The 26,228-nt window shown below is 43.0% G+C and overlaps 1 protein-coding gene across 1 annotated transcript; it reads right to left on the minus strand.

Moving 5' to 3' along the window:
- Window positions 1-281: 281 nt before the first annotated feature.
- Window positions 282-25,520, minus strand: LOC119181115 (ankyrin repeat domain-containing protein 13C). Its single transcript, XM_075875547.1, has 13 exons — window positions 25,355-25,520; window positions 24,182-24,223; window positions 22,972-23,076; window positions 22,070-22,201; window positions 20,022-20,088; window positions 16,849-16,993; window positions 12,408-12,539; window positions 10,740-10,807; window positions 10,282-10,375; window positions 5,356-5,505; window positions 3,251-3,279; window positions 2,940-3,040; window positions 282-578 (listed from the first exon to the last, which is right to left on the minus strand). The coding sequence occupies exons 1-13, from the start codon at window positions 25,482-25,484 to the stop codon at window positions 445-447; spliced, it is 1,329 nt and encodes a 442-aa protein (XP_075731662.1). The 5' UTR covers window positions 25,485-25,520; the 3' UTR covers window positions 282-444.
- Window positions 25,521-26,228: the final 708 nt, after the last annotated feature.

The raw sequence follows: 26,228 nt of genomic DNA on the forward strand, positions 1-26,228 counted from the left end.
AGCTCACCTCACCTCATGACCTGCTGGGTCACACCATTCGGGAGACAATGGGCAATGTTGGGGTGACAAGCGCAGCTGTGATTCAAAAGTGATGGGAATGTCCAGGATGAGTTCACGGCAACCCTCGAGCGAGAAGTGTCAGGTGGGTGCGGTTTTTGGCAGCATCGCATGCTGCACACAAGAAAGCGATTCTGCGAGTGCAATGGGAATGTCGGTGGCAATCCGGAAGGGGGAGGGCTTTCACACGTCAAAAACGACAGACAACGTAGAAGAGAAAGTGCTGCCGTGACCGAGCGTGACGGGAATGTCCAGGGCGACAACTTCGATGCACACGGGACGGTGGCGATGGCGGACCATGCGGGAGCGAGGGGTCAGGCGAGGTCGCCGTGCCATGACGATGCGGTGCCGTTCTTCGAGAGTCACCAGGAGCAAGTCGTCCAGGCATCATAAGTCCGGGAACCGGTTGCGGTCCTCCGAGTAGTTTGAGGGGATCTCGAAGAGCGCGTCGTCTATGTTGTCACGGAACTCGAAGTCCTGGAACGTGATCCGGGCAGTCACCGTAGGTAGGATGGGTATGTCTGCAAAAGCACATTTGGGAAAGACACAAGCGAAAAAAAAAAAAAATTGGTGTGTGCAAAGAAAGCTTCGCATTTTGTATTCAACATGTATGCAGCAACAAATGAAAGCTATTTTATCACCTTCTGAGATTACAAACATACTACATGACACTACAGAAGCACACATACTATTAGGAGAACATTTTTTTTTTGCCATGTGAAGTATTTATTTATTGTGCCACTGGGCTTACCCTCAGATGCATGTTTGAATGGTTCATTTCTTTCATTAATGAGTATACTTGCCACTTAACTTACCTATGAAAAGAATTCTCACGTGCAAACTATCACACACTGTTGATTGATTGATTTGTGGGGTTTAACGTCCCAAAACCACCATTTGATTATGAGAGACGCCGTAGTGGAGGGCTCCGGAAATTTTGACCACCTAGGGTTCTTTAACGTGCACCCAAATCTGAGTACACGGGCCTACAACATTTCCGCCTCCATCGGAAATGCAGCCGCCGCAGCCGGGAATCGAACCCGCGACCTGCGGGTCAGCAGCCGAGTACCTTAGCCACTAGACCACCGCGGCGGGGCTATCACACACTGTTACATGGGACCATAACCTACCATTTTTTATGCTTCAAAGAGGAGGACATTCTCCAATTCAATTCAATATGCTTGAATATCATCTGAATCTTACAAGTAACTACAGTAAAAACCAAGGTAAAGGTCGAACTAAAAAAAAATGCAATGAAAAGTCGACCATCGTCTTATTGGCAGACAAAAATGTGGAAGTTTCACACCAATGGGCAGCTGAAGTGGAAAGCATTCATTGCCATTGTGAGCATCAGCAGCAGCGCCGTTGGGCAAGGCAAGGCAAGAGTGTACTAGCAATGCCATTTTGCTTTCGTTATCTTTGTCAGTCCACTGTTTTCTTTTTTCTATTTCCTTCCGAAATAAGTTGTAGTCAACAGCAGTTTATGATAGGTTTTATGAAAAAAAAGTTATCGAGTATGCCAAAATGCACGGCAACCTCACGGCACAACGGGAATTCGGTGCATCGGAGAAAAGCGTCCGATAGAGGAGCCAAAAGCAGCACATCGAATCCAGCAGCAATAAAAAAAAATATTGTTTTTGTGGACGGACTGCAGTTCACCCCAAACTGGAAACACTACTCGCCGAATTTGTTCTAGAGCTGCATGCAAGGTTGCTACCCGTAACAGTGAAACATCTGCGTGAAAGCTCTTGAGATAGCACGAGACTCTGGACTCGCAAAGGTGCAATTTAAGGGATCGCCATTGTGGGTGCACTGATTCATTGAGCCGAAGGGCTTTGCGCTGGAATGGCGTATTTCCATCTTTCAGCAAATGCTACATTAGTAACGCATTAGTTGGAACAGAGGATGATGCACTCGGGCACATTACTAGTGAGAAACAGACGTTGGACTTAAGTTCGGACGAGTCTGAGTGGCAGTGCTTTTTGGCCTTCTGGCATTTAACTACACAGGATTAGTGTCAAAATAAAAAGAAATGTCCCCACAGTACAGCTGGTTGTGTTGTGTTTTTAACAAGATAAGGGTGTGCCGGGATACTCAGCAATTTTTTTAATTTCTTTTTCGAAGATTGAAGGTTAGGGGGTTTGACCTATATTCTGGTTTTTATGGTAGATAGATACAATACATATATCTAATTCATGATTTTCGAAACAACGAACCATGACAGTAGACAGAAAAGAGAAAGACACACTCTGCTGCTCTTTACAAAAGAAATCAAATTGGCAGGTAATGTGTACTTATAGGCGTGAATGTGCGCGTGTATGAAAGCTGCCACAAGATAGACAATTTGCCAGATATGTTGGTGAGTACAGCATGAACACAATGAAAGTTAATTTGAAGAAAAGCTATTATACATATAGAAATAACGGCAAGAGGGTTACTCCACTTTTCACTTTCCAATCAAAAGGCTCAGCGGCATTGAGAGATGAGTTTGCCAAAAGGTTAGTCAAGGAGCATGTCACCACTGTCTTAATAATGGTTAGAGTCACCGAAGAAATCTGGATTTTTACTAGAAAGCGAAACAGCACAAAGACAGGCGTACAGTAGGCTAGACAATAAAGGGCAGTTTGAAAATGGATATTTAACTGCATGAACAAATTTAAATTTACGTTGCTAGAAGACAAGCAGTGTGGGTCACGTTTTCTCTTTTTTTGGTCAAAACTAGGGGCAGGTTACCTCTTTTCATCAAACGAAACATACATAAAGTTTGGGAACGCATTTGTTTCGTACTTTGAATTAATGAAAACAAGGCGGGCGTATAATTACGTGAGCTTCAAAACCAGGTACATTTCATCTAAGGAAAGGAAATACACAGAGAGACTTACCAATTTTAACAGGAAAGCCTGGAGGCAGCTTCATCTGTACAAACTCCCGAAGCTTGTTGAAGTGTTTGAATGGCGCTATCACTTCAAGCACGTTTAGGAGGCTGTCAGAGGCATTGGAAAAAGAAAAATAGAGAAGAGTTAAAAGAAACTAAGCCGATGCCGCGAAGCACGAGTTGTCTTGAAAAAAGCCACTTCCTCAAAGCATAGCCATAACGATAAAAAGCAAGTAGATAATGAAGAACCTACTGCATCACGCTGCGCCTGACACAGCAGTGTAGCGAAGAAATAGAGAAAATTAAACCAGTACTTACGAATTTACAGTGAGGGGAAAGTTCTGACTCTGAAATGAAAGAAGACAAATTGCAAAAGTGCGGTTAACAGGGATAGTTGGTACGAATCTGTCAAGAAAACTTGAGGCATCTACTAACAACACATTTGTTAGAATAACCCTTGATATCATAGCTATCACAGTTTTTTTATTGCATTTAAAATGTGCAACTTCGCACTAAATGTAACAGCTAAATTTTATTGCGGTCATTTTGTAGTTGTATTTATTGCAATTTAATGTGTGAAATTTTATTGTGTACTGAGCTGCAGCGGTTCAAAGGCGATTTTTTGCTCGCCTCTGTTGTGTATCACCTACCGTATTTACTCGCGTGATTCTCGCACCCACCTCATTGCCCATCAAAAATTGTTTTTTTTTTCTCTGCAAGTAATTAGTATCACACCTCCAAAAACTACAGCAATAATGTCGTCTGCTGCTTTGAAACACTGATGACGATAGGGCACAACAGCCTAACACCGTCTCTTAAGCAATACGCACACTATCAATGCATAGAGCTCTAATCCAATATAATAATAATAATAATTAAAATAATAATAATAATAATAATAATAACACCAACATCTCGGGTTTGACGTCCTAAAACCACCGTATGATTACGAGAGATGCGTAGAGAAGGGCTTCGGAAATTTTTACCATCTGGTGCTCTTTAACATGCACTGACATCGCACAGAAGACAGGCCCCTACCATTTCGCCTCCATCGAAATGTGACCACCACGACCGGGATCGAACCCGCGACCTTTGGGTCAGCAGCCGAGCACTGTAAGTTAGTTCTGCCGAGGCAGACCTAATCCAATCCCAGCCAAGCCGCACGTAAGCATGGAGGTGCGAAGCGACGTGTAGTGATAGTCAGTGTAGCGTATGGATTGTGGTTACGCTATGGGTCGATACGGAAGCTACGCAGCTGCTTTCAAGTTGAAAGCGATCGATCGTGCACTAAAGAACTGCAACAGGGCCGCCAACAGGCACCTCAGAGTCGACGAGTTTCGTGTTTGCTACTGCCGTCGGCAGCGCGAGCAGCTGAAAGCCACCAACAAAGATGCGTCGGGCCTTCCGTAAGCCTATGAATAGAAAATATCCGCAGGTTGAGGTGGCACTTCTTGATTGAGTTACGCCAACGGTCTCGCCCAGAGACCTTTGGGATGCTACTCGCTAGTGGCTTTAGTGTATGTAAATAAATCCTACTTTGGTTTTACCGAAGCAATAGAACCTGTGATTTTATTGCTAAGGTCAACCGTGATTAGTAGTTCTCAAAGGTTGTAGTTAGTTGCTGACCCCTCATTCGCTGCCACTTCATTTTCTTTCTCAGCACTCAGTACGTTTTCAATAAAAAAAATTTCCGCATAATTCTCACACACCCCTCTCCCCCCCAAGTTTTGTTTGTTTTCCACGAAAAAAGTGCAAGAATTATGCGAGTAAATACGGTAATGTAATATTTCATCCTGTTCCCACAAATGCTACAGTAACATTTTATGTTGGCCTCAATTCTTTGTGTATTTATATTCGTTACTACTGTTTTGAAGTTACCGTACACGTTTAGGGAAAGAAGCCGAAATATTAAGGGCTCATTTTTTTTTTTTTAGACACGGTATTACTGAGAACAGACAATGATGCCTTCGAATAACACATCTGGTGAGCATTAAACACGTCATTCGAATGTCACAGGCACGACGCCTGCCAGCAGCAAGTTTATCTTTTCATCTACTTTTCTTTCCTTGCATTTACATTGAAATTACTACTATTAACATCCCCCATGATTTTCTTGGCATCATTGTGTTAGTTCTCATTAATATTGTGTACATGTCTTAAATACTTTCTTGCATTACCCCCTTACACAATTCCACTAGGGGCCTGTAAAGCACTTTAAACAAGTAATAAAATAAATAAAACACGGTAAAAAGAATTGGGGGACCCTTAAGCTTCACCTTCAACAGTTGAACGCGATAGCAGACGTCGCAAACTAAGGCTGACCAATGACATCTGTTGTGAAGTGAGCATTGGCACAGGCATTGAAAGAAAAAAAGAGGAGGCGTTGCCTAAGTGTACTAATGACCATCTTCTTATGCACTCACCATGGCCAAAGTAGCCTTGAAAACTTTGGTAGTTGTCTTGCAGACCGGCTGTCGGCCCAGAATGGGCGGGTTTCCCGGTGTAGCCGAGATGTACTCTTCAAACGTGACGTCTCTTCGCGACGGCGGTGGTAACGACTTCCTCCGCTGAGGCTACGGAAGGCAGGGGACGGAACAGTTCTCGGGTTGTTCGCACATAAAAATCAACGTCAGTACAGTTTATGAGATGCATTCGAATCCTCATTTCTCACGTGTGCATTGTCCCTCGAAGTACTCTGGGAGGAACATTCTTAATTTGTTCGGTATTGCTATTTGTAATACCTTTGTTTCAATATTTTTTTTTACTCATTTGCACTATATAGCACCATATTCACACAATCATAACTCACTTATAGCTTCGTGTCTGATAGCTGTAATATCTCATTTTATGAAGACGTAGAGTCAGCCATCAATAAAGTAAAGACACAGTTTACTATTCTTATGGGCGACTTTAATGCCAAAGTAGGCAAGAAACAGGCCGGAGACCATGCAGTGGGGGAATATGGCATCGGCTCTAGAAATGCCAGAGGGGAGTTATTAGCAGAGTTCACACAGCGTAATAATTTACGGATTATGAATACCTTCTTAGAAAAACGGGCTAACCAGAAGTGGACGTGGCAATGTCCTAATGGCGAAACTAAAATGAAATTGACTTCATTCTGTGTGCACACTCAGACATTGTACAGAATGTAGAAATAGTTGGCAAGATTAGATTCAGTGACCATAGAATGGTTGGAGTTCATATTCACCTAGATTTAAAAAAGCAAAAACGAAAATTGATACGCAAGAAGCTAATTAATGAACTGGTGGTGAGGGGAAAAATACAGGAATTCAGAGTTTTGCTTCAGAATCAATTCGAGACACTAATGAGATAGCTGAAATTAGTGTTGGCACAACGAATGATAATCTTACTAGTATCATCAAAGAGTATGCAATTGAAGTTGGAGGTTCAGTCACTAGACGACAAAATAGAGCTAGTGGAGCTTTCGAAGTTAATCAATAGGCATAATGTAGCCGAAATCAGGAGGTGTAACATAGAAATAATGGAGCAGGCTGTAAAAAGCAGCAGAAGCCTAAAAGCTGCGAAGGCAGACTTGTGAATAGGCAGAAATCGGATGTATGCCTTGAGAAACGAGGAAGGCAATATCATAACCAATGAGGATAGGATAGTCGATATGGCGGAGGAGTTCTAAAGAACCAGGATGCTATTGTGAGAAACTGTAATAGTCCAAGAGAAATATATCGACATCCTACCAATAATGATAGGGAAAGTAAATAAAGCCCTAGAAGGAATGCAAAGGGGCAAAGCCGCTGGTAAAGATAAATCAACAACGAACCTCCTGAAAGATGGAGAAGAAATTGTGTTGGAAAAGTTAGCCACCTTATATAGAAAGTGTCTCTCTTGAAAGAATGCCAACATCATCTTAATTCATAAAAAAAAGAGACGTCAAGGACTTGAAAAATTACAGGCCGATCAGTTTACTCTTTGCTCTCTACAAACTATTTACAAAAAAATAGCTAATAGAATTAAGACGATATTAGAGTTCAAGCAGCCAAAAGACCAAGCAGGATTTTGTACCGGCTACTCCACAATAGACCATATTCATACTATCAATCAAGTAATAGAGAAATGCGCTGAATACAACCAACCCCTATACATAGCTTTTATAGATTACGAGAAGGTGTTTGTTGTCGAGACATCAGCAGCAATGCAGGCACTACGGAATCAGGGCATCGAAGAATCCTACATAAACATACTCGAAGAAATCTACAGAGAATCCACAACCACCATAGTTCTCCATAAAGAAAGCGAAAGAATCCCAATAAAGAAGGATGTAAGGCGGGGAGACACGATCCCTCCAATGCTATTCACCACGTGTTTACAAGATGTATTCAGGACCCTAGACTGGGAAGAGTTAGGGATGAGTTAATGGAGAGTACCTTAGTAACCTGCGAGTCGCTGATGACATTGTCTTGATGTGTAACTCAGGGGATGAATTACAGTTCATGATTACTGAACTGGACACAGAAAGCACAAATTAGGTCTGAAAATTAATATGCACAAAACTAAAGTAATGTGCAACAATCTCGGCAGAAAACAGCACTTTGTGATACGTGGAGAGGCGCTGGAAGCTGTAAAGGAATATGTCCACTTAGGACAGGTAATAACCGCAGAGCCAAACCACGAGACTGAAGTAACTAGAAGAATAAAAATTGGGTAGAGCACATTTGGCAAGCGCTCTCAAATCATGATTGGTAAATTGCCACTATCCCTTAAAAAAAAGGTATATAACAGCTGCGTCTTGCCAGTACTTAACTACGGAGCAGAAACCAGGAGGCTTACAAAGAGGGTTCTGCTTAAATTGAGGACGACGCAGCAAGCGATGGAAAGGAAAATGATAGGTGTAACCTTAAGAAACAAGAAGAGAGCAGAGTAGGTCAGGGACCAAACCTGGGTTAAGGATATTATAGCTGAAATCAAGAAAAAAAAATGGACATGGGCCTGACACGAAGCATGTAGGCAGGATAACAGGTGGTCATTAAGGGTAAATGACTGGATTCCCAAAGAAGGCAAACGCACGAAGGGGAGACAGAAAGTTAGGTGGGCCAATGAGATTAAAAAGTTTGCGGGTATAACATGGCAACGGAAAGCACAAGACCGGGTTGATTGGCGAATCATGGAAGAGGCTTTTGCCCTGCAGTGGGCGTAGTGAGGCTGATGATGATAATGATAGCTGTAATTAATGTTGCATTTAACACCAAAAAATATAAGCCTTTCAAATCCCCCTAGCGCTCACGATTGTAAGTCGACATTTTAAATTATAAAAACCCATGGTAAATCGGAGGGTAAGGCTAGCCTACATAATAAAACCAAAGATATGCGCTGCCTATAAATGTCAGACAAATGAGATATTACAACTGCTAGAGCATGGTCACAGTATTACGCTTGCGTTGCAGCTACAATCACAGGTTTTATTGGTGTTTCCCCTTCATCTATACAGTCGAACCCCACTACAACGAACCCCGCTACAACAAACGCTGCTTCAACGAAATTTCCGCTACAACGAAAAATTCATGGTTCTCCATCAGCCACCCATAGGAGTCAATGCATAAATATTGTCGCCACAACAAACCCTTTTTCTTCTGCCGTCTCGCCTCAATGAAATTTCACAATGCGATTTTAGGCTCAGATATTTATTGCTATACAATAAACACAATCTTTAACATTTTAATGCATTTTCAGAACCTGGAGACACGTCCACAAAAACGCCCTGGCACCACCGTATACCATCGCTGTTCAGCAAGCATGGGCGCCACCATTGCTTGATAGTGATGGCGATGAGACTGCCCTGCTTTTGCCACTGGCTTGCTTTTGAGCCGCAGACGATCCGAAGCTGAAGCTCAGTCGCTCAGTTCATGGTTTTTTTTTCACGCAGCTGTGCGGAACGATGCCTCTTTCGATACTAATGCGTATAATTTCGTTCGCGCTTGGTCATTGTGGTAACTAATCAGAGCAGCTGCTCGTCCGCTTTAACAAGATCACCCATCCACAAGTAGTGGATGATAAGAATGGCATAGAATAAGGCAAAAGTCACCGCTCTACGATACCCTGCCTCCATCTCAGCATTGTCGGATTCACTTTCATGGCGGACAGCTGCTGGCATGAACGTGTTAATGCAACTGTTTGGTTTGTTGACGAAAGTGGTTGTAGGTGTTGTTTCAGCACGCTTTTCACCATAGCCTCGCTATGCATAGGCGAGAATCGCGTCATGACGTAGCCGGGAAAGAATAGAAAGCAGCAGACCTTTTTGAATTTTGAGAATAAACGTTCCTTTGTTTTGCTAGCTAAGATCAGCTATACTTTTTCGATTTCACTACAATGAAATTTTTGCTTCAACGAAATTTTTTCCACGCCCCGTCTGTTTCGTTGTAGCAGAGTTCGACTGTATTAGTACTGTGCACACAGCCCTCACGGATGTGTCAGTAGTTTATGAAAGCGCAGCTGTTTGATCTTGGAAACACCGATACTCGGAACTGCAGCAAAACGCTATCAGGCAGTGTGTGACGAAGATAAAAGAACTGATAACGCCGTGTGCTTTTCTTTCTCTTTGGTCCTTTATTAAATGTGTCTGATGTGACTGCGAGCCAAGTTTGATTTTTCGTTCTGTTCCGATATGTGAAATGGTGTCTCCCCGTGCAATCATGCAAATACAGTACTCCTACGAACGCAACACGCACAAACAATGCAAATGGTTCCGCATGACACCTTAAAAAATGGCAGTGAAAAAACCCCAACGGCAATTGCTGTCTTCATTCTCTAACCTGCTAGCGTTTGTGGGAAAGATGGGAGAATTGTAAAATTACCCTAAGTGGATTGGTAGTTTCTTTTTGGGTGATTACGCAATCCAACACCTCACTGTAAATGTGATGCAAGGATAATCTAGACATGTCGTACATACCTGGCAATGCTTGGTCAGTGAACTATGAAACAGCCATGTCTAACAAACATCCTTAAATTAATCCGTCACCCCAAAGCGGCCCTACCATCAATTATCAACAAGAGAGACTAACGAAGGCAGTGCAAAGCATTCGAAATGCCAAAGTACAGCTGCAACTGAATGTTACGACCTAAGCCATACCTATGCAAAATGGTTACAATGAAACCACGTTTGAAAATAAGCGTTTGGTCAAACACAAAGCATTGCGCTGGTCAGCTGTTCACCAACTAATGTGGTTTAAAGGAACACATGTGACCCAAGTCACAGCAATAGATGAGCAGACACCGATGTCAGTCGTTCCCGACCAGTATAGAACTGTACCCTAGCAGAGGTAAAACAAGCCGTCGAACGAAATTGTATGCAATGAATGTGCTAGATTCTGTCAACACACCTCCGAGTTTTCTAGGACCATCGTGTTTCCTCTTGTAAAGCTCTCAATTATTGCCCGGTTTTTGTGAAGATCTTCCTCGGTGAGGTGTTCTCTCCTGCGAATGGAGGAAACGGAGATTGAGGAGCGGGCAGTATGCATGGCAACGTGACTATAAAAATTACGATAGCCACACATTAACAAATGCCCACAGCTTTGTAACTTGCTCGATTTAACTGCACAGACGTAACAAGAACCAGAACGTAACTAACATTAAACAGTTTCATTTCAGAACTTGCAGACTCATTAGTGAGTACCACTTAGCCTTTATGGTAACTACCATAAGAGATATGCTGCCAAGAAATGCCTGCTTTTGCTACTGCATACTTTTCAATTGTTTACACCTTTACAGAGACGCCCGTTACTCTGTAGCCAAAGCTTTAATTTCTCATAGGTGAAAAGAAGATATGCGCCGCACCAACCTTTTTCGAGACTCAAATGTTAGGCCACTGATGCTGTAAAAATCAGCTAGAAACTTGCCAACCATCTCCTGCAAAGGAAAAAAAAACGTGCCACTGCCTTTCACAACACCAACAGAACAGAGCTCTACTAATGAGTCACTGCTACCGAAACAGTAGGAAGCCCGAAGAAAGTATACTACAGTAACTACCAGCTTCAGCCCACAATTAGACACATTCAGGCCCGGCACTTTATCTTTCAGCTCCTATAAAAATGTTAAACACACATTTCTTGGTCTCCCCCTAACCAACAAGACAACCGTGCAATTACGGCGAACCATCGGTGGATTCTCCGTCGAGCTTAATGTAATGCAATATGTAGTGGCTTGTCCGATCCCGACTGGTGCTTACGTACACTGAAAACTTTGCAGCATAAAGGCACACCCCACTCCTAACACTCTTTGGAGCCAACATGACAATGTGCCACAAAAGACCTTCAAGTGCAGAGAGAAACAATCACTGTATCCTACTTCAACACAAATGCAGCAATAGCTTTGTATATAAGCATCAGAAAATCCCTACGATGACCATCGCTTCCTCACTGACAACCCCATCTTGATAAGTATATCCCATCTTGATAAGTATATATCTATATGCTCACAGCGCATGTGGCATAGTGCTATTGGCACTGTCGTAACTGCACTGCAAAATTTTAACAGACAACTCAAGACTTGCTGTGCAGCCACTCACTGCGCAGCGAGTCCAATTTATCCTGTCTTGATCGAGCCAATTTGAAAGAGCCAATTTAAAAAAGCTACTTTTTTGCATGGACGCATAATTATGTGTTTTTGGGCTTTTCAGTTACTTTTGAGATGTTTCCATTTTGAATGTGAAGACCAACTAAACAAAGCTATCCTGTTTGTCCTTTGTAATCTTCAAAGTTTCTGCCCCATAAGTAAGTACTGGAAGAATGTACTGATAGTGCACTCATACCTCGATATAATGAACCTGGATGCAACAAAATGTTGGTTATAACGAAGTAAAGGAAAAATAGTGTTGCAATAGATAATGTGTCAGTAATATACTTTTATAACGAATTTTTGTTTGATTTGATATGAGGGGTTTAACTTTCCAAAACCACCATATGATTATGAAAGACGCCGTAGGGGAAGGCTCCGGAAATTCGGACCACCTGGGACTCTTTCATGTGCACCTAAATCTGAGCATACGAGCCTACAGCATCTTTGCCCCCAATGCAGCCGCCGCAGCTGGGATTCGATCTCGCGAACTGCAGGTCAGCAGCAGAGTACCTTAGCCACTAGCCCACCGCAGCGGGGCTATAACAAATTTTCGGATTTAACGAGCTTATTTTTGTGTGAGATGCAAGTCTGCTATAATGAGGTTTGACTGTACACTCTGCTTCAAGGACAGCGGTCAATTATGTAGAAGTTTGGGTTGGTTGGCACGTAACACTAGAAGAATGAACCGGTCAAAAGGACGAAGTAGAGAAGTCAAACACACAATGACTGGTCAAGACAAAAGAGGGATCAAGTGCACACACAGTTGCTGTGCGTGCCACTTCTTTCCGCATCCTTCATTGTCATGACTGGTGCATTCTTATAGCAGACAACATAAGCATATTTCAGATGTTGGTGCAAAAAAAGGCAAGACAACGGACGATGCGGCACTCACCGTTTTGTCCTCCCGCATCAGCCAGCCAGACTGCGCCCTCTGGAAGGTCACAGTCTTGGTTGAGATCTGGCCGGCCACAATGTCGCTGCTCATCAGTATGTCTACCTCGTCCTCAATCTCCGTTTCCGTATCCTGCATAAAAAGGTTAAAGGTCGCCTAAACCACATCTTATCAAATCTACCGTATTCACGTGATTATAAGTCGACTCGAATGTAGGTCGACCCCAACCACCCCTGAAATCGCATGGCCAAATGAAAGAAAAAGGGAGCACGAGCACATTTCATTACAAAAAATTTATTCACGATGCCTCATAAAAAAGTCCAATTTCGGCATTTCTAGGCAGCTTCACGGCAGAGCTTCAAAGCTGCACAGAAAAGCTAGCTTTGCGAAAATGTCCGGTGATTATTTTTTTTTCCAAAAGACTTTACAACTAAAACTAGTTTTCAATACTACGTCGACACCCAAACTTTGTGTTTCAAATAAAGACCAAATGGGTCGACCTGCAATTGTATAGATACTGCACGTCAAGTCCTTTTCTGAAAACCTCAATCGTCCATTCTTCGCATGTTGAAACTCCTTTAGCGTCACCCACATGACGTCACTAACGCAGAAGCTTTTGATTGGACCATACACGTGGGCATCAGTACCCACCTGTCTACATATGTGTGCTTGCATATCCTTTTTTCATCACCTTTGTCATGCCTACCATACACAGTCAAGCAATTAGAACTTCAAACAGTGCGACGAGATGTTCTCGCGATCGTATTGATTGACACCGGACTGCCAAGAAAGATGTGATGTAAACAAACTGTGCTGTCACGTCCAGTATGCTACTCGTTAGGTTCGGTATGCTTTTCCATTGCATTTGAGCAAGTGAAAAAGTGAGCATTACACCATAGTGAGTGAGTGTGATGGCACCGCTGCATATAGTGCCGAATTTAGATTGTTGCTCTTTTTCAATATAGATACAATGATGCACACAAATGTTCACACTTCAAAATATTGCTACTTGCCTTTTTAACAAGAAAGTATTTCCACCCAGGGCCTAGCGAAAATTAGTGCCACAGACATACATCATGCAATCAACAACATGAACATTTCTTGAAGTTCCGAGAAATAATAGTACTTTACAGTGTTCTATCAGTGAGAAATACACTAGCAAGCAATTCAATGAGTTCAAAGTTACATGGCAGCATTGAGAGTGGGGAATGCAGCAGTAACGATAAATCTCGTCAACAAGACTGCGAGGTGAAAAAATTTGACAGATCCCGCGTACCTTGGGGAAGCGACATTCAGTGAAGCGTGCGGAGCGAAGGTTATCGAGTTGTAATTTTTTAATTGAGCAACACGTTATGAAATGATGCTAAGTATATTTACAAATGTTGATTGCACAGACATAGGTTGAACAGTTGGTAGAATATCTGAATGCCCCGTGAAATGCTTCGGTTCGATTCATGCTGGGACCCTGACATTTATTCTTTGCATTCGTCGGGTCAACGCTGCCGATAACAGCTTTCTCTCAACGCTCATGAGTTAAAATTACCATCTGTGTTCTCGCTGTTCCTGGTAGATACTCATTGTCAATTACTAGTGGCACATACCTGCATACCAGTAGCACGTACCCTCCTGCGGGTATGTGCCACTGTCTGGCGGAAAGCGTTTGAAGACGTACGTGGCGGGATTACGAGATTATTCATGTCTTAATCAGGGCGTCATATTCATCAGACCATTTTACTTTCCCATACTAGTTTTGGTTCACGCTAAGTTAAGGGGTGATCCCGAGAGCACCCAGATGTAAGCGGATAGATAAAGAAAGACAGATACGTAGATAGACACCTAAAGTGCTAGCAGTAAGCGAAGAAATGCTTCGCGTTTAAAATGCAGTTTATAGTATATTTATATCTAATTTTGAGATAAGCTTGTTTAGCGCTTGCCTGAAAATTTTAGCAGAGGTTGTAATGTGAGTCCTCAGAGGAAGCCTGCCACTTGCGCCACCAAAACCACGACGAGGAGCAACTCTCTGGTCTACTTGTCTGTATGAGACTCGCGCAGCAACTTTACCCTATAACTACGGCTACAGAACCACATAATGTTGCGCAATAGCATAGCAGGACATATTGCCACTTGGCCGCTAGGTACGGTGAGTATAAGCCATGGCTGTACGATAGAATGGAAGACGATGTTCTGAAGCAGCACGTGCTCTGATTAGTTGTTGATTATTGAAGCAGCCATCTTTCCAGTTTTCGGTGCGTCTTCCCACCGGCTCAGTTCTTTCGAGTTGAAGACCTTTTGTAGCACGTGACAATATGTATAAGTAAAAAAATTTTTTTTACTTACACGTTTGCTTTCCTGGGGAATGAAAAAAAGTCTGTCTGAGCTACTGCTACATTTTTTTACATTTTAAAGTTGACAGTGCAGCTTTCCAGTAGGCAGAGGGGGTGGGGGTGCAATGCGCTAATAATACCGTATTTTCTCACATATAACTTGTTATTGCCTACAACCTGCTCCCTTAACTCTACAAAAAAAAATACATGCATATAACCCCTGCACATGACTAGCACTCTAGCTTTTGATGCATACATATAATGCTTGCTGGGGCAGGTTATATGCGAGAACATACAGCACACATGCATATGCCTATGTTTCTATAGCCACTGCATTAGCTGCTATCCCTATGCTGCACCAGTCCCCTTATTTGGAGAATTGCGCTGGGAAATTACTTACATAAATATGAATCTGTACGAAAAGAAGCACAACATGATAAGAGCTGCAGAAATTTTGTTGCCCGTGCAAATGCACCCTTAAATAGGCAAAAGGCAACAAAGTATTCATTGTACCACTTGTATTATTGTTGGTATTTTATCATACCTTATAGTATACAACACCAGTTGTATTTCACTTTTTAATGTTACCTTTTCTGCTGGTTCTTGTATCATTCACCTTTTGTACAATTTTGATCGTATTAATTATATGTTTTACATTGTTCTGTTCTTACATATCATATTTTGCTTCTTCATGTAAATTTGCGTTTATACCTTTGGTGTATAAAGTTTCTGTAAGGCCCCCTTACTCAATGCCGATGTGGCCATGTAAGGTATTTTAAATAAATAAGTAAATATGCCCATCTGATCACACGTTCTATCAGGTTAACCAGATTTCAAGGACCTTGCTATGTATCACAGACCATTTTACAATTTACAAGCTGCGGGCTGACAGTGATCACATGTATCGGCCATACATTTATCAATCTAGCGATCCCACTAAAATGGTAAAAATGCCTGTCAAACTGCTCTTATGCAAAGGTGTGCAAGAGTAGCCAAATGAAAAGCGGATTTTTTTTGGAGGGAGGGGGGGGGGACATGCGTAGATTAATGATCATTTTCTGACAAGCCCACTACTTCAGAATTCTATTTTTGTTACTTTGTACAGTCAATGCAGAATCAAGAGTAACTGGCCAGAAATTACACTATGGACATTGAAGAAATGCTAAAAATAGCAAGATATGTTTTGTTCATTAGCACAAGCAATACCTTATTTATTGTCAAGCGACAGTATCACGCTGAGCATCGTAGACCTTAAAAAAATATTCTGGGTTCCATGTACTAAAGCCAAACTATGAATAAGAGGCAGGCCCTTAGCGGGGCGACTCTAGAGAGGGCTCTAATATGCGCCTAAGTCTGAATAGAAGGGCACGTCTACATTATACCCCCCTCCTCCTATAACGAGACTGACATGCTTGGTAATAAAAGACAAGCTGTCGTCTATCAGTGCAATGCAATAGCTGCTGAGCTACTGAGACAAGTAACCACCCTATACAGCTGAATTCCTTTGCATGAGACACTGATGTAAGGGACAGTCGAGCATCAGAGTTGCCAGCGTGCCTGCATCAAAACAGGTATCAATCAGAGCGAGAACCTGTTACCCTGCTTATAAGACACACCTCATGTAAGGTAAAAGAACTGCTGTGTGGTGCATCTCTTATAAAGGGGTTCAACAGTATTTGCTACTGGAAAGAGCTACAGTGCCAAGCTAAGCACAGAAGATTTCGTCTGGTACTTCATCCGTTGTCTTCGGCTTAGTACGACATCTTTTCGCGACTCACCAGCTGGCCCAATCTATCAGTACTTCAGCCAAAGATTGTTACAATAAGCAAATACAAAAAAATAGATTGTGTTCATAATGAACTCTTCCACAGACACGTCTTCTCAATAACATCATGGCCTATGACTTCTTCAACAATTCTTGTGTTTGAAAGAATTAATTGCTGTGCGAGCTAGTAATCCATGCACCTGTGCCTTCGTTATCCCAGTTCTTTTTTTTCATGCAGTTTCCATCCTAATGCTGGTGTGTGGCTAGCTTATAAAAATCTGCACACGAAAATTATGCTTTTACTGTCACAAACAACAGTCACCAATGCAGGACAAAGAGCCAAAGCGTTCACCTCATAACGGACATTCTGGTAGACCTTTAAATTGTTGTCCAGCACGGTTAGGGACTTGGACGGCTTGTCGTTGCCCGTAAAAAGGAAAGTAATGTCTCCTCGCTCCCACTTCATGTCATTGAAATCGACGAGCGTCGTGTCTAACCTGGGAGAGCAAACAGCAAGGTGTCAGACACAAGAGGGGGAAAGGTTCGGGAAGCAGACATAGTCTGGATACCACACCGTGACTTCGTATTTTTGTGCAATAATTAGCTTCTTTTGACATCTAGGCATATACGGCAGATGACAACGTTCACGATTCGAAGGCTACCATGCTGAGCAGCCACCTGAAATAGCCACTATTAGTGAAAAAGAGCAAACAGACATTATTAGATGGAAGAATCATTATGAAACCTGGCTTTTTAAACGCTCGTAAAGCTACAACTGCTGAACTGCAATGTGACTTCCCAATTTTCGCAGTCTTCTCTACTTTTCTAAAACTGAGATGGATAGGTGTACGTGAATTTCGCATAAGTCACGCAGGTTCTCGCCAACAGTGCTTTACATTGTATGAAGAAACGGGAAAATTAAAGCTTAAAGTGCTGCTTCGCACCTAAAAAATTTCTGCCTAAGCCTCTGTAGCTGTGGTTAGCCGTAGTGTTCATGTGACAGCGGTATCAATGGGCTTTAGTCAGGAACTTCTATGCGCAATTTCTACGAAAATTAACCAGGGCCAGCACAATAAGGCTCACCCCTATTAACAAATTATTTACCAAACGCATTCAAGAAGGCAGCTTCCTGCATTTCACAATGACACGTACGAGCACTTCAAGAGCTTCACATGTCACGTCAGCAAGTAAGCCTTCCATGATAAAACCCTTCCACGATACATGCAGGCAAGGTTAACTGCTTTTATACAACGTTTTCATTAATCCTGCACTAGACGCAACACGAAGAGGTCAACTGCAACAGCAAGTTCTCCAGCACTGACATAAAAGAGCAATGTCCTTACAGGCAATCTATTCACGTGGGTAAAACATACGGCTATCTGACAAAGGCGCAAATTGCCGTTGCACCATTGTTCGGAGAAAGTGATAACTAATGCGTATATACTATGCCACCTCAAAACACTGCGCTATCTCAAACAAACAGGGCGTGATAGGCCATTTCTAGAACAAAAACAAACAGTTCCGGGGACAGCTAGAATGTGGAACTAAACGGGAACGTCCAAAACCTCCATTGTGTTGTAGTGAATTTCTATTCGTATCGTACCAACTCATGAACATAAACTCGCAGCTCAACAGACAAGGGTTAGTAAATATAACAACTGGCAATAAACACAAGAGGCCGAGTTGCACTGCACGTTGTTTAAGTACAACGACGAGAAATTTGCAAGTGTTGTGTTGTCTCAGAAACCACCCACTAGCTAAGACTAGCAGTCCACTAGAATCCTTGCCAACCTGGATAAGCATTCCGAACAACAACCATTTTTGGGGCAGCTCAAACACACTGCTACAAGAAAACAATGCAAATATTACCGTGATAAGCAGCCTGTTGGTTTCCTTCAATCATACCAACAGGTGCAGTTGCCTAAATCTTTAACTATCGTGCGCGAGCGGCAATCTTTTCGGTGCATCTTCACCATATGACCAATGGCGAATTCCACTGGCAGATCTGGAGCAGCTGCCAAAATGCAGGTGGGAGAACTAGGATTGCACCAAGCCAAATCTACCACTGGAACACGTGAATGCTCCGCGTAAGGTCACTCCGGAAGTTGTGTATGCATACCCGTAAACCAGCTACGGAAATTATTTGACGTAGCCGATGATCTTTCAACGTGCGCACAGCTGGTAAGGAATCATTTCTTTGACACACCATTTTCATATACGGTTCGTCGTCATCACTGCAATTACTACTGTCAGACCTTGTGCTCTCACTATCGCTCAGAGCAAGAGACTAACTTGCAGCTCATCCAGCAGAGTCAAACTGCCCCATTTTAGAAGTGTAAACAAGCGCACAGGGTGATCAGACACGTCTTCAAAAAACACTGAAGACAACAAAGTTGCCCAACCATATCGAAAATGGCAGCACCGCGTTAGAAGAGTTCCGGCGAGATCCGCCTCTGCAAGAAGAAGCAACGCGTAATGCTCCTTCGCAAAGTGGGTTGTTCCGAATCTGCCAGGGCAAACACATACTTTCTTTGACGCGGATCCTCGGCTGCCGGGCAGGAAAATTTGCTGCAACTCAACCAGTGGAATCTGCCATAAGTTAGGTTCCAAAAAGGGCCACGGAAAGTTTTTGCCCTCAGACTACGAGCTCACAAAGAATTTGAATTTCATTCCATAATGCGGCACTGACAGACAAAAAGTTGCCGCTGCGCACAATAGTCATAGATTTTGCCGACTGTACCCTGGCAACAACTTTTAAATGTACAGTGGCAAGATAAGGGGTTATCCTGAGGTGGCAAAGAATGTTTTACTAGTAATAAAAGTGTCACCACACTAGTACACAGGTTGCCGCAAAAGCATGCTACACGCTGCAGATACCTGCCTGCAATTTATTCGAATTATTTCAATAATATGTTTTCCTTGCAGAAAAATGGCAATCTTCGCTAGTTCTTGTTCCTCTGTAGTGATACACTCAGACCTCATTATAACAAAGTTGCATCATGCATAAAATCAAGTTCGTTATATCCAAAAATTCGTTGTAAAGGTTTATTTCTAACACTATATCTATTGCAAGACTATTTTTCATTTACTTCATTATAACCAACACTTCGTTATATCCAGGTTTGTTATATCGAGGTTTGAGTGAATTACCATCCCTCTATTACCAGTGTTGTTGGCACCACTCACTGCAATGTCTAAACAGACCTCCAGGGATGCAACCGATCAGGTTTTCAGAACCTTCCATCATCCTCAAAAAAAGAGACCCGTAAAGATTAGTTGTTCACCAATTCTGGCAAGGAAGGATATTCGAACATTGTGCAGCTATGCTCCCGCACGTGCACATAATGCTCAAGCACAGCGATAAACCTCATGTGAAAGCTCCAGCCTTACGAAACACTATCCAGGGCGGAAACACCACTCTTGTCGCATGGCCCACGAAAGGCTGAGAAAAGAACCCCAGAACTATACGAACAGTAGTATCAGGGACAGTGGGAGGCGAGGTGAATTCGGGCACTGAAAACGCACCTGATGTTTGATCCTTTCTTGTGAATTTTACAGATGTCTGATGGCAGTATTCTTGAGACCAATGGGACTGAAAGGGGGAAAAAAATGAAGCAGTTGGACGAGGAAATGATTGGGACAACACAGCTGCAAAAGGGCATGGAAGTGCACAAGAGAATACAGGCTTACCACAACAAATCTACAAATAAAGATTTTACAGACGAAGCAACATAAGATGACTAAAAATGGTTTGTTGAACAGATGCAGTCAAAATATGTGCATCACAATGTACAGCTTATAGGTAAAATCACTACAAAGCAATCAATCAATTAAACAATCGTAATAATTGACAGTCTTGTTTCACAGAACTGATAATCGAACGAAAAGGCTAAGCTTCATATTAAGTACTATATCGCAGAAACATGAACAAGAAAGCATCAGAAAAATAGTTATAACTTAAGTGGGAGATTTCCCGTGTCTGTGGGGATGCTGTCACCTCCTGTAAAGTTGTTTGTGCCTTGTGGCACACACGTGTCTCACGGATAGGCCGTATTTAGGATTAACACGACCATTGAGCGGTGAGTAGCGCAGTGCTCATGCAGGTTCACCATCATCATCATTATGGTTAGCACCGCAGCGCCAGCAGTGACGGCCGAATGGTAGCACATACCTAACACATGAACGGGTCTTTTAGGGGCGAAGCTCCTCTTAGTCTAACCTTGTCATGCGTCCCGCGTAACCTACAGAAGAGACGAGATAGAAAAGACGACAGTATCTCCTCCCGAACAGTATAATAGACGGCGCTGCCTCATAGAAGTATATACAAGTTGCAGTTGAGTGAGGATATTCTAGATGGCACTGTCCCGTTACTCTCTGATTGGCTGCTTCGCGGGCTGTGTCTGGGTACGCGGAAAACAGGTGCCTCTCTCAGCTTCCTAGATAGTCGCTGTGCGTGGCAGATCGTTGGTGGGGCACGAACGAAGGAAAGCGGATGGCGCGTTGAAACGCTTGCTTTCGGCTTCCTCAGCTCTCGTCTCGTCTGTGTTACCCGCGTGCTGTCTGCATTCTCGAACGCAATCGGATGCATGCACGAACCGACAAACACATGGACGGATGGATGAACGATCACTTCGCCCACTCATCATCATTCACTTCGTAAATCTGCTGTGATTTTTTTTTTTTTTTTTTTGTGTAGGGGCAGTGATCTGGATGCACGTCTCCCGCAGTAGGTCCACAGGCGGTGGCACCACGGGTCGTCTCCTACCAGCCCCTCATGGTGAGTCGAACAACGGCGACAACGCCTTCACGTTGCCTTTTGTTTGTTGAGTGTATTGGAATATTGTATAAGGCTGTTTTAGCGTGTCACTAGTGACATACTTTTTTTATTCAGCTGGCGATATTATTGATGTAAGTGTAATTGAACAAATGTACAGTGTTTGGTACGGTTCGACGCGTCTCCTGCGTATGTAGGTATGCCACTTGGAGAGGTTCCACCGTGATGTACGGCAACCATGACATCATCTCAATCAACTGACATACAACACGTAAAGCACCTAAGGTATTCTGTTCAATTAGCATTTTTTGTGAACTCGAGTGCACCATGTACCCAAAGTAATTAACCCTTTACTTCTTGAATTATTTTTGAACAGGAAAACGTTGGCAACATACAGGTTTTTATTTAGTGAATTGTAAAACAAGACATTAAACAAAAAAGAATGTATCTGTACAATGCTCTTCGATGTCTAGAAAATATGTAAGCAAGAGTCAATGCTGGCTTTCACGCATGGCTCACAATCAATCTTGCTTGCCGCACTGCAGTCTTAGAACTACACATAAATGAAAAAGAGCTACACACGCGAGCCTGCACAGCATGCATTGCGACCTCAGCTCTTTAGCAGTTGCGGGCGATCTCAGCCAGTCCACAGCATGCAAGAGTGCAAAATGTGTGAACGTGCCAGGTCGCCCCCGAGAGACAACGGGTTAACAGCGGCAAAGGCCACTACAACATGCAATTAGCATGAACAATATCTGTGATAAGCATGAGAAAAAGAACGGAGATAAAGACAACTCACTCCAACTCTGGAAGTCCCACTTGAGCTCCATATAAAAATCCCCCATGAGTTCCAAGATGCGTACGAGATCTGGCCTCCGGAAGTCCATTGCTTCCCGCGACTGCTGCTTGAGTTTCCGCAACAGGGAGAGTACTGTGCCCATGCATGCGAAGTCACATTGAAACAACAAGTGCAACACCACTTACTGACAATTACATTTTATAGTGAAGCGAACTGAGTGAACAGAGGTTATATATTTTCCAATGACTCCCATCATAAGGCCCCACTTCAGTGCAATGCCTCACTTAAGCATCCCAACTACTACCTGAACCAATCTAACACAGGCATACAATGACGCAGCCAAAAATGATCACATGAGAACACGACCCTAAAATTTTGAGCAAGTGTGCCTAGCAATTCATAGCGTTACTGTCTGAAACAAGAGAGAAATATTGCAATGATCAATAACTGCAAAATCAGACTTCGCTCCACTTTCCTGAAAAGCAATTCAATAGGCGAGAATGATGTTACGAAGATACTACTGCTTGTATTTGAAGAGAGAGTGATGTAGATTTGATGAGAAAAACTGCCAAGGAAAGTTGTGCTTTGTTAGATAAAACATTTTTTTTAGCAATGACCAAGTACATCTACAAAAACCTCATCTTTTTGTTTTCTCAGAACATTTGCACCAAAAACTTAAGGCTGCAGCACCCAGTTTGCAATGCAAACACCAGCAGAACATGGTGACAGAACTAAATGTGTCGAACACTCAGTGTCTGGCATGTGGTGCCCCGACACCCAAAAGTCTCGGATTCTGCAGCTTTTCAAATTGACATGTTCATGTGCACAATAAGTGCGCTGTAAATGTGATAACAGCGACATACAACATTCCGTAGAATAATGGTCGCTTGAAGTGGACTCACTTGTCTGACGATCCCCATAGCTGACAGCCTCTGCTAAGGAGTTCCACCCTTGACTGTTCTTCACTTTCACCGGAGCATTGTGTGCCAAGAGCAGTTGCACACACTCTAGATTTTCCAGAAAATTGACAAATGGGGAACACACAATTCATTAGCACTTTGATTATGGAAGTTTGCTTTCGTGAATGACAAAGCATAATATGCACACAACAAAGGAATAAGGCTACTGTATTTGCCATAACTATCAAATAAATTACAGAAAAATTTGAAAAGAGCCAGGCTGTTCGTTTCACTTGGTATGAAATGTACAACACAAAAAATCAAGGAAGAAATTAAGAAAGCAAATGCAATATTTGCTCTACGAAACGTGAAAATGTGGATGTAGAAGTAAATGCATCAACGAGAAGCTGTTTGTGAGCTAAATATTTCTTTTCATAAAGAATGTTCGAAACATTATTGAAAAACTGTGAACTCACTTCATGAGAGCTACACCGTACTATGAAGCAAATAGCACATTTGGCATGACAAATAAACTAAAACAGGCACAAAAACATGCTGAACAAACATATAAATATAGTACATAAACATTCACACCAGCGGGAAAAGCTCAAAAATAGATAGGAAAAAGTCCACTGATGTGCCAGAAAACATGCCATTACATAAGTGAAAAACTACAAGGCAAATATTTAACGAATTTCTCTATCATTCACAGCTGATCCCACAGATTTATGAACTATTGAACTCGGGAACTGGTCTCATCCCAAACTGCGGACTATGTTGCCTGCAACAAGCTGAGTACAATATGCGATATTTAAGCAGGCTTGGTCAGATTTAAAATGCAACATTACAACTACTTTTGTTGAAAAATTCCGAAAGAGAGTACGATATAACAACCAAGCCTTTAAATGGGGCCTTGCCTCACACCGTCAACAGAGAAAAGAGGTGACAATACTGGCACAAATAAAGACACATTCTTTTGCGCGAACAATGCGGGGAAAGCAAGAACACAGATGGCGCAAAGAAGAGCATCTTTCACGTCACGTAGCAGGTGACCTTTCTAGCCTGCCGACAGACATATGTCACATATAACAGTGGCATCTCGAGGCGTACAACTGGTACTGCTGTGCATATTTCTCATATACCCCACTGATTACGCGGTTGTATAACTATTTACTCATTCAGAAAAAAAATAATAAAAATTTTTCAAGCATACCCTTCTGTCCCAGCATGACAGCCAAGTGAAGAGGCGTGTTTCCTGAAAAATTAAAAAAAAATCGCAACTTTCGTTATGCAGCGAGCGTGTCGTTAACTTGAAACGGAAACAACAACAACAACAACAAAAAAAACTAAACACGTATCCTCTTCGCGTTTCACTTGTTTTACCCTCCACGGCCTTCCTAGTGGTTATGCTCGACTGCTGACCCGAAGGTCGCAGGATCGAATCCCAGCCGCATTTTACGATGAAGGCGAAATGATTGAGGCCCGCGTACTTAGATTTATGCGCGCTGTAAATAACACCAGATGGTCAAAATGTCCGGAACTTTCCAGTGCGACGTCCCTCAAAATCGTACCGTGGTTAGAAGTGAAACACCGGGTTTTATTATTGTTTCGTTCACTCGATTAATCCTCACGTTTACTAACAACATCGAACGCGGGTGCGTTAAATAACCGGACGCGGTGCTTGCGAAACGTTCACCAGCTGGGGACTGGGACGAGATGCCACATCGCGATGCGCCGCGCTCTCATTCATTTGAACCAGTTCGCCAGCGCGTCCCTTTCGGCGCGAGACGACACGCACGTACATAATCCGTTTACGAACAAATCTCGTTTGACTCTCGGGGGATTCCGTCAACATCCTCGGCATCAAACCGCAGCTGCCGCTTTCCCACCGAGCGAAAGCGTTTCCAAGGACGCACGAACATGTGGCCGCCGCTGATACTACTGTCAAAAGTCTGGAGCGGAAATTCCTGAAACCGCTTCCTCTACAAGCGCAGCAAAGCAAAATAAAAAGTCGAGGGCCGGAAACGCGGCGCTAAGAGAATTTATGCGCCTTCCATTAACCAAGGTTTCGGTCTTCAAGTCCGCCCTTCCTACCGACAAAACAAGAGGACCTATTCGGTTAAGGTGTAGGTGTTCGCACCGTTCGTACTATAAGTCAGCGACCAAAGGCAAAACGTCATGTATAGGTTGGTCAACTTCCGGCTCGACCACCTAAAACATCGTCGGGTCGTGCGCACTAAATGGTTTAGCTTCCGCGGTCCAAACGATGTTTTAGGGGGCCCTGACACGAAGCTTTTTTTTCTCTCTCCTATGGCTGGTCTAAGCAACACGACACACAAAACTAGATCGCGAGTGTGAATGAGTCGCCGTTGCGGGCCGGTCTCACCGTGAACGTCCTTCTTAGCGACGTCGTGGGTCCGGAGGAGAGCGGAAACTCGTCGGACATCGCCTACAAATACCTTTTCGTGCAACGGATACATGCTATCGTCTTCACCGTCGCTGTCGCTGTCCGCCATGTTTACCTCTCGCGTCGTCTCGTTGGGCGTACGTTACGAAACGAGAACCGAAACAAGAAAAAAAAAAAGTGGCGGTATCCGGCGCGACGCGGCGCGACAAGCGCATACTGTTCAAACTTGTGAAAGAGCGGCGTTATTATTTTTTTTTCTACTGCTCCGTTTTCGGTGCAACAAGTTTAGCGACCCCGCGCTTTCTAAAAATTGTCAGCGATCGCGCACTATCACAGAGCATGGCTGTCACGAACATTTTTTTTCTGGGTTTTACATAAAGGAATCAATTGATGCTACATTTATTAATAAAAGCCTCAAGTTTGCAATGTGGAGGTGAACAGCTTATACATACATAGAAGTAGAGGTAAAAAATTAAGGAAGTAGAGAATGAAGAGATAAAGGTAACGCAGCGAACAATCAGTACTCATTTGTGGCACAATTCAGTTTTTATCTAATGTTCAACTGACTTACAGGTTGCAAGACGACACACTACAGCACTTTCAAAACTCGCAAATAAAGAAAAAGACCGACTCATTAAAGCGGCGCGAAAACTCACGTTTTTCGACTACCATCCGCACAACTAAAACAATTCGGCAGATTTTATGCATCGACGTTATGCAAGGCATTCGAAGGGAAGGTCGGCCGTTTTGTAATTTGTACATTGAGCGACACGCCACTGTACGCACAGACATATGCTGAACGGTTGTAAATGTTTATATAAGCAGTTGTTTGCACTTGCGCAACGTACCAGCA

Source organism: Rhipicephalus microplus, chromosome 10, assembly GCF_043290135.1.
Source record: "Rhipicephalus microplus isolate Deutch F79 chromosome 10, USDA_Rmic, whole genome shotgun sequence".
Classification (NCBI taxonomy): domain Eukaryota; kingdom Metazoa; phylum Arthropoda; class Arachnida; order Ixodida; family Ixodidae; genus Rhipicephalus; species Rhipicephalus microplus.

What these genes read in the sequence shown, in the direction of transcription:
- LOC119181115 (XM_075875547.1), bottom strand. Translation starts at nt 25,484, where the DNA reads ATGGCGGACAGCGACAGCGACGGTGAAGACGATAGCATGTATCCGTTG. An exon ending in CTATGGGGATCGTCAGACAA is followed by an intron (nt 22,202 to 22,971) that starts GTGAGTCCACTT and finishes GCATGGGCACAG; the next exon opens with TACTCTCCCTGTTGCGGAAA. An exon ending in GTGGGACTTCCAGAGTTGGA is followed by an intron (nt 20,089 to 22,069) that starts GTGAGTTGTCTT and finishes TCCCCCTTTCAG; the next exon opens with TCCCATTGGTCTCAAGAATA.